At 57.3% G+C, this 8,901-nt stretch overlaps 1 protein-coding gene across 2 annotated transcripts in view; it reads left to right on the plus strand.

Annotated features, from left to right (window-relative positions):
- Positions 1–6,920, plus strand: part of ELL (elongation factor for RNA polymerase II) — a 59,234-nt gene extending 52,314 nt beyond the window's left edge. Inside the window, exons 8-12 of one of the 2 annotated variants that reach the window (XM_037142052.2) lie at positions 813–1,287; positions 4,181–4,247; positions 4,512–4,683; positions 5,860–5,904; positions 6,519–6,706. In XM_037142052.2, the coding sequence (XP_036997947.2) occupies positions 813–1,287; positions 4,181–4,247; positions 4,512–4,683; positions 5,860–5,904; positions 6,519–6,635 (876 nt within the window). In that variant the 3' untranslated portion in view covers positions 6,636–6,706. Of the gene's footprint in view, positions 1–812; positions 1,288–4,180; positions 4,248–4,511; positions 4,684–5,859; positions 5,905–6,518 lie in introns of both variants that reach the window. The other variant, XM_053668064.1, reaches the window with a different exon arrangement.
- The last annotated feature ends 1,981 nt before the right edge of the window (positions 6,921–8,901 follow it).

Below are 8,901 nucleotides of genomic sequence, written 5' to 3' on the forward strand. Positions count from 1 at the left end.
GTTCTGCTGCCTCTCAGAGCCATTGAGGAGTCCATAAAATCCAGTGTTCTGGCTGCAAGACAAATGGCACCCAGTGGGGCGATGTGAGCTGTGGTGGCTGCTGCCATTGTAGTCAGTAGTCAGGAAGGGTGGCAGGGAGTGGAAGGAGGTGCAGCCCACCCAGCTCTGGGTGGGGTGGTCTTTCGCTCTGCCGCTCTCATCACTGCTTGAGCTTTTTGGTAAAAGCTGTCCCCAGCCACCTTTGTGCTCTGACCTGAGTCCCACATCCAGGCCCCTCCTCTCTCTCCTCCCCCTTCCCTTCTTCCCTCTCCCCCTCATCTCTCCCTCTCGCCTGGAATACTCAACCCATGTCCATGGCCACAAGGCCTCCTTGTGGAAAGGCTGGGTCCATGCATACACCCCAGCTGTGGGGCCTCCTCGCCTCACATGCCCCAGTGTAATCATCTGTGAATTGAGGATGAGACCCCGGGCTGCCCTCTGTCCCTCAGACTTGGCTCATTGACCATCTCTGTCGTCGGGGAAGACGCTGAGCAGAGCGACATTTCAAACCAATCTCTGGAGGTGGTCGGGCCAGTGCACAGATGACCTGGCCACCCTTCTTCTTCAGCACGTGTCCTTGGGGTGGGCTCCAAGGACCTGCCTGGTATCTGCGTGCCCCTGTGTGGCCAGAGTAGGCGGGCACTGGGTTTCCTGGGGCCCGGCCTCCCTGCTTACTTAGGTCGGGTAGGCCTGTTGCTGCTGAGCCACTCCCCAGGGGACACCAGTCACTCCAGACACAGGCTCCCTCTAATATGGTCTCCCATCCTTTCCAGAAACGCCCCCAGCCTCCTGATTTTATCGACCCTCTGGCCAACAAGAAACCAAGGATATCGCACTTCACACAGAGAGCTCAGCCCGCCCTCAATGGGAAGTTAAGTGTGCCCCACACCAGGGAAGCCCTGCTGCCCACCCCAGGCCCACTGACTGGCACAGATGCCCACCTACCTCCACGGCTGGATCCTCCGAGGGCACACGACCCTCTGGCTGATGTCAGCAATGACTTGGGCCACAGTGGCCGGGACTCTGATCGTGGGGAAGTGGCCACCTCAGTCCCCACTGCGTGCCTAAGCCTGCCCCTGCTGAAGGACTGTGCCCAGCCCAGCAAACCCCACAGCAGCTCGTCTCGTGGCAAGTCCAAGAAGAAGTACAAGAAGCACAAGGACAAGGAGAGGGCAGCTGAGGACAGGCCCCAGGCTGAGCCACCAGACCTTGTGCTTGGCTCCCTTGGAGCCCCACCAGGTGCCCCGGGTAGGTGCTGAGAGGCAGGCCCACGGGCCGGGGCTCTGTAGGAGGGCACTGCTGGCAGCCTGAGCACTGGCTCCACACAGTGCCAAGGGGTCTGCATTGCCCCACATGCCCCTGCGCTGGCTCACACTGCACCTTCAGCCCCTCTGCACTATGTTCTCACACCGGGCACCTGTGAGTGACCCAGAGGTCTCAGTCTTGGAGTCTCCGGCAGTCTTTCGTGTGCCAGGCCAGCACTGGGGGCTAAGACATGGGTTCCACCGAGCCGAGTCTCACAGGAGGGGCAGTGCATGGGGAGAGGAACAAGTTCCTGGTGCAAACACTGAAAGGAGCCAGGGCTGGGCAGGGGCCTGATGATCTCAGGGAAAGCTGTGCAGGTGGCCTGGTGGGAGAAGGGCCGCACCTGGATGCCATGGGCCTCATGTGTCCTGAAGAGCCTGTGGGGGAAGGGTTTGGGAGGTGGTTCATAGAACAGCAGGCAGTAAGAGCCAGAACAAGGTTGTGGAGCCAGTGACACAGCCAGTCAGGAAGACAGAGGTGGAAAGATCTAGGGCCTCAGCAGCAGGACGAGGGGTACAAGGCTGGCGCAGGCCATGTATTGAGCAGGAAGAGCGCTATGGGGCGCTGCAGAGGCATGTGGACTGGCCAGGCTGTCAGCAGAGCCTGGGCCACCCTGAGTTCACACCTGGGCCAGGCCCCTGAGCTGAGCACCCCATGTGGCTATAAACTTGGTCAGTGTGTGGCAGCACAATCATGACTCGCCCTTCACCGTCATGTGCAGGCAGTCCCAGGCTTGTCATCTGCTGCAGCTCTGGGATCATTTCCCCAGGCAGGGTCAGAGCGAGGGCCATTTCTGAGATACTACAGCCATTTTTGGCTTTTTAAGGAGTTGTTCAACTGCCCTCCAGAAAGGCTGCTACAGCCCTATCCTCTAAATGGAGGGCAGGTCCTGGTAGACACAGGGTCAGTCAGCTGGGTTTCTCTTGGTCCTGCTGTGCTGCTGGGTAGGCAGACTGGAAGAAGGTGGCCTGGTCCCCTGAGTGCCCCTGTGATCCCATCTTGCCCAGGAAGACAGGCTGTGAGCAGCCCGGCCCAGTAGCATGGTCTCTCCTGAATGATGGAAGCAAGACCCCTGTGCCTCTGGCAGGGCCCTGGGAAGGAGGGCGACTGGGACCAGAAAGATATAGCCCTAGCTGGCCCCGTGCACACTTGGGGCTCAGATCCTGCCTTTGGTGAATCAGCCAGGCAGCTTGTCCCCCAGTCCCTAGGCCAAGGTAAGAAAGTAAGGTTTAGAATCAGACAAACCAGGGAGTAGACGCCCCTGGGAAGAAGGCGATGATTGAGCACCAGAAGCCAAGCCTCGTGTTGATGATCATCTTAACCTACATCTTGAAGGGGGCTCACGTGATAACAGTAATGGGTGGGCACAGAGCCCCTCACGGTCCCTCAGAGCCCCCTTCACCCTATGCAGTTCTGTGGCTCTTTCTGGGGTATGGGCTGTGCTCAGTGTGTGCAGGCAAACACGCACGTGTAGGAACCATCCATCTTTCTTAACAGTGGCATTGTTGGCTGGCACCAGGCCCCTTCCCAAATGCCGGAGAACATTCTAGGTCAGCACCTGAGGAAGCGTCCTACATTGACTTAGCCTGCTCTTCTGCATGGCACTGTCCCCCAGTCTGGCCCTGTTGTCTCAGCCCTGCCTAATGATTGATCACCTCTGACCCCAATTGGTGCACCTGCCCCCACTGAGCCACTGTCTGGCCACCCTCTTCATCACCCTGTGTTACAGACCACTCCGGGGTCCTGTGCCCATCCCCCAGCTCTTATTCAGGCTATGGACCACTCCTGTGGCCTCAGGGTGCCTTCCTGGGCAGGCCGGCATGCTGGGTAGGGGGCTTGGGTTCAGCTCAGGCCCACTGACCGCTGTGGGCAGGTTGGGAAGCCCTTCTATCCTGCAGTGTGAACTCATTAGACACGTCCCCTCGCCCTTGTCCCTGGGAGGCACAGGAGAAGCTAGTGGAGTAATGGAGATGTGGGGAGAGAAGCAGCTGTGGGGGCTGTTGCCACTGAGGCCGAGGCCCCATTGCAGGAAACCCCTCTGCCAGTACAAGGGAGGCCAATACTCCAGCAGGCAGGACCCCAAAGGTTTGTTGAGCCTCACGGCAGAACATCTCAGGAGGCCTGCCTTAAGCCAGGCATGTGTCATGGGAACATGGACTAAACTCTCTACTACGGATCCATCAGGCTTTAGCCCAGGGAGAGCACAGCCTCCTTAAAGACAACACACTCACGTGCTGCAGCGTGGCCTGGTGCCCAGATGCCTGCTACCCAAGTGTGGAACCAGCAGAGAGCTTGGCAGACCTCTGTCACTGAGGATATGCTACAAAGTAATAAAACCTCTTCTACGCTGGGAAAAGCCATTGGAGAAGCTGGCAGGGGAGGTGAGGGTAGACACACTGGATTGCCGTTTCAGTTGACTACGGCCCCGGTTGGCCTTGGTCTTGTGTCCTCGAGCCTAGCACAACCACCTGGGGTGTGCCCAGCCCAGCTCTGTTTTGGGGCTATCCTTTGGGTCCCAAAGTCCTCTGTCTGATGGGAAGAGTGGGAGCATTAGGTGGACCTCGGACCACTCACTCCGTCAGCAGAGAGAGGTGTAGGCAGGTTCAAGGTTTCCCCTGGGGCCATCTGTCTTTGGGCTTCATGGCCGGAAACCAAACACCCTGGGGACTTGTTTGCTCTGCACTTGCACAGCTGTGGTTCAGGAACATACATGCGAACATGATGAAAGGCTGAGGTTCCCCTGGGTCCATCAGGATCCCACGGTCTCTCACAGTCCCTCCATGTCCTTCAGACAACAAAGCATGAACCTCTTGCAGATTTTGTTTGGTCTTTGTAGGTTTAAATGGGACCTGCAACAACTCGAGTGTCCCCACATCAACCTCAGAGACACCCGACTACTTGCTGTGAGTACTTCCTTTCAGCCAAATCTTCTCCCAGGGGCTTATCCCCTGCCATCCCCTGCCATCCCCTCCCTGCACTGCAGATCAGCAGCAGCAAGACTGAGTCTGAGTCCCCATGTGTGGGTTCCAGCCACTCACCCTGTACTAGGCCAGGCTCCTGCTTGAGTTGGCAGGGCCCTTCCTGGGTGGGGCTCTCTGCACAGCCACAGGCACTGCAGCCTCTCTGCAGCAGCCCCTGAGCCCCACCATTCTCTCTCCCATTTCCAGAAAATACGCCACCATCTCCTCATCGGAGCAGCGCCAGAGCTATAAGAATGACTTCAATGCTGAGTACAGTGAGTACCGAGACCTACACGCCCGCATCGAGCAGATCACCCGGCGCTTCACACAGTTGGATGCCCAGCTCCGGCAGCTCTCCCAGGGCTCCGAGGAATACGAGGTAGGGCCCACTGCCCACACCTGACCCCGGTGAGGGGTGGGCCTGTTTCTCACAGTTCAGCTAAGCCCAAGGCCTCCAGACCCAACCCTTGTCATCCCTGTTGAGGAGGGTCTGTGCCAGCATTTTGCCCCTCGTGGACTGGCAGGTGGCCACTCCTTGCTGGTCACATGGTTGAGGCCTATCCCTGGGCTGTGCCACTGGAGCCTGAAGGCTCTCTGCCTGCTTGGCCTCTGCAATGGGGACAGTGGAGCCAACTCAGCAGGTGGCACATGAGCCCTGGTGATGAGGGTGAGGCTTAGAGCAGCCAGGATGGCGAGGCCAGGGAGCAGTGGGCCTGGGCTGTGTCCCACATGGGGTCCTCTCTGCAGCCCACTACCCCCATCACAGGGTGCACCTGGCCAGGAGGGGAAGGGCCAGGCCACACGGCACCCCATGGCCCATCTGTGCACTGTCAGAGCCACCGTGGGAAGTGGGAGAGGATGGAGCATCCTTGTGGTCCTCCTACCTGTACCAGGAGTCCCTTATCCTCTGGCATAGGGCACGTACTCTCCCTAAGCCCCTATATGGGAGCTCCCTGCAATGAGAGTTGGTCACCGGCTCTGGGGCACCAGCCTCCTGCTTGGGCTACTGCTCAGAACTGATCACCTGACTACAGGGCCAGCCATAATTAATCAGGGGTCGGGGTTTGTCTCCACTGGCAGAGGCCACTTTGGTTTTCAGAGGAGACAGCTGATTGGAGGAGCAGTGGGGATTCTCAGGTTCTGGGACAGATGAGCCCCCAGGGATCCCCATCCTTTCTGGCCCCATGTGGATTTGCCCCAGGATTTCCCTGCACACTCAGGTAGTCAAGGGGCCTCTGCGCTTAGCCATGAACAGTGGGCAGGCCAGCTGGGCTACAAGGGAAGGAGGCCGCCTGCCTGTTCTTTGCCCCCTCCCACTGTGCTGGCTCGTCCCTGAGGCTGGGCCCCTGCACTTTGCCCCAGGTCCAGCTTCCTTCCCCCAGCCCGCCCTTCCTCTGTTCTTAGGTCATCTCCCCTCAAGGCCACCTGGAGGCTTATTGTCCCCAGGCCAGTGCTGACATGCAGGTCATGGGTTATCAGTGAGCCCCCACCCCCCAAACTCACTTGGAGCTTCCTACAGGTGAAGGCATTGTTTTCTTCTTTTGTTTTTCTCTAGACTACTCGTGGGCAGATTTTGCAGGAGTATCGCAAAATCAAAAAGGTAAGTCTCCACCCCACAGTAGAGGTGGTAGGGAGCAGTCTCTGTCCGTGCACCCCAGTGCCCTCCAGCTCTCCCACTGCTCAGTGCGCACTCGTATGGTCAAGGAAAGGAGATGAAGTTCCCAGCTTCAGCTGCCAGCCTGGCAGGGTTGCCCGTTCTTGTGGGCTCTAGGCTCTCTCCTCGGGGTCCCTGAAGAGCTGTAAATTGGCTCCTCACTGATGCCTGGCCAGGGCAATGTCAGCTTTTATTCCTGAAGGTCACTAGGTGTGGGTTACCACATGTGTGACCTGAGTGCCAGCTGGTTCCTTGCCAGCCGTGCCCTTAACCCAGCTTGGAGGCTTCATGCTGGTCATGCCTCCAACTCTCACCCTGGCCACAATGCCATTTCCCATGGTAGGGCCTGGGGCTTAGGAGAGACACCAGACCAGGGCTCTAGTCCAAGGTGGAGCAGGGGTCCCTGTCACTGCCCAGTGGGCCCTGGCCTGTAAGCAGGAGTAGTGGGAGCCCCGAATGGCCAGCAGGCTAGCCATCTCCACGCAGGGCAGCCCCCATTACAGCCATGCTCCAGGGTGCCGTGGCTGCAGAACAGGGCTCACCCTGCCACTCTGTTGCAGACCAACACCAACTACAGCCAGGAGAAGCACCGTTGTGAGTACCTGCACAGCAAGCTGGCCCACATCAAGAGGCTCATTGCTGAGTATGACCAGCGGCAGCTGCAGGCTTGGCCCTAGCCCAGGCCATAGGACAGGAGCTTCCCCACCCTGGATCAGGGGAGCTGGGGCAGGGGGGCGGGGGGAGCTAAAAAATGGGGGGAAATTTATTTAACAAAAATAAACACAAGGAAGACACGTTCATCTGAGCCAGCAATGCCGGCTTTCAGGAGAGCCCCTGCAGACCTGGCACCCACAGGTCACAGATCCAGATGGGGTGTCCCGATCCCTGGCCCCCATACCTCCTGAGCAGCCCTTGCCTGGAACAAGCTCCCTAGGAAGCCCACCTCTTCACTGACTACAGCCCAAGGGAAGACTTGGCTGGCCTGCCTGCCTTTTCTAGTTTTATACAAAGACAGCCACTTTTAGCTATTGCTCATGAGACTTGAGTCTATTTTTGTATGAAAGAGAAAGCATCTTTTTTCTAAACCTGTGCCTCCCCCTCTTTGGATGCCTAGGGTCTAGATGCTGCCCTGTGTTCTTTCTGCAGTATTACAGATGCCATTGGAAAGTCTGGGCAGGGGACCGGCCTTGGTCACCTTTCCCATGCTGGGCTCTGGCTGAGTGCCTAACCAGGCTCTTCAGGCCCAAGCAAGGGTGGGCTCTCTCTAAGGGGGTGTGCAGGGTACGTCAACCCCCCAGTCTATTTTGAGAACTCCAGCTGGCCCCCAGAGCAGCTGCTGGAGCCCCTGGCCTGTCCACTATTTCAGGCCCTCAGCTGTCAGGCGCTGGGGTTCTCTGTGCTACAAGCTCGTTATGCAGCAACAGTGCTGGACTTTATTCCGTGTTCTCAATTTCCCCTTTACTGCTGCTTTTCATGTACTGTTGAGACCTCACTCTGTTTCTCAGTCCCCTGTGGGTCCTGGTGTTGTCCTAGCAGAGCCACCATGGGGTATGCACTCAGGGAGGGGCTGGGGATTGGTGGGGTCAGGGGACCCCTGAGAGTGAGCTCAGAAGAGGCTCCCAGTCCACCCACTCTGGGGACACAGGCTATATGGACACCCCAATTGCTGCTTAGTTACTGTGCCTAGTATAGTGTCCTCCAGAGCACCGGGGAGCCATGTGTGTGTTTGTGTGTGTGCGCATGACCCTGGGTGCCAGGGCGTGGTGGGGTCTGAGGGTTGTACTCAGATTCAGGGCCACCTTCAGGGGGTGGAGGGTAACTGACCACACCGCACAGGGGAGCAGCAGTGCTCACAGGCACAGCCGTGTGTAAGCTGTGGGGTGTCTCCTGCTGGTTTCCCAAAGAGCAGGCCCCTCATGAACGCCTGCCCTGTGCTCACCCCACAGTCTTTTCCACAGGCCCCTGGGTGTCCAAGCAACGAGGAAGCTCACCCTTCATGTTTCCGTAGCTATTGTGTTGTTTTTCATTTGGGACAGAGTGGACAAAGGGCTGAGAAAACTCGGGACCCTGAGTTGTGTAGACAGCCACGCGTGTGGATGGGCAGACTAGTGACAAGGGATTGTTGAAGGAGGCCCAACCCTCTGCCCTGGGAACCTGGTCAGGGGATTCTCAGATGAATTTCCTTTTGGTTGTTTGTTTTTTTCCCTTCCTTTTAAGGAATTACGAAGCTAAGAAAAGTTTTATGCTTTGGGGGTTGATGGACAAAAGTTATAGGTGATTAAATATGGTCTTAACTTATTGATACTGTTATTTTTTTCTTTTAATATTGTACTGTGGAGAAAAACTATATTGAGCCATGGAGTTGGTGTTTACAAGAACTTTTCACTTTTGCCAAAATGTTACAATTGAAAGCATCCACGTCTGCAGTTTCCTAATATTTTCTTAAAGATCTAGTGTCCTTTTTGTACACTAAACAGGTGAATGCTGATTTTTTTCAACCTACAATAAATTTCACTGAACTGAATGTAGCAGCCCAGGCTGTGTGTGTGTGCGTCTGTCTGTCTGTCACAGCCAGGTGGCCCTGGTCCTGTGTGGGGCTGGGCTGGGGCCAGGCCATGGTGACTGGGCAGCCTGCCTGAGCCACTGCCCAGGAGTGAGGCCAGCAGGTGGAGGCTAACCTGAGTCAGTGGGCCCTACAGGTGCCAGGGCAGGAGGCCACGACCGCCCGGTCACAGGTAAGAAATGACAGAGAAACTGGGGAGGCAGGTGTGTGAGCAGGGCAGTGGACCCCCCCTCACCACCACCTGCAGTATGGACAGGGTGGGCTGAGTCTAGCGGGGGGTCCCTCAGGCCTGCAGCAGCACCATGTGGAGAGAGGAGAGTGCCCTTATTTGGGGAAACAAGCTGTGACTGATGACAACAGTGGTAATTTTATTGTTTGTT

The sequence above is a fragment of the Artibeus jamaicensis genome, unplaced genomic scaffold (assembly GCF_021234435.1).
Source record: "Artibeus jamaicensis isolate MK-2021 breed Jamaican fruit bat unplaced genomic scaffold, CSHL_Jam_final contig_477, whole genome shotgun sequence".
Taxonomy (NCBI): Eukaryota; Metazoa; Chordata; class Mammalia; order Chiroptera; family Phyllostomidae; genus Artibeus; species Artibeus jamaicensis.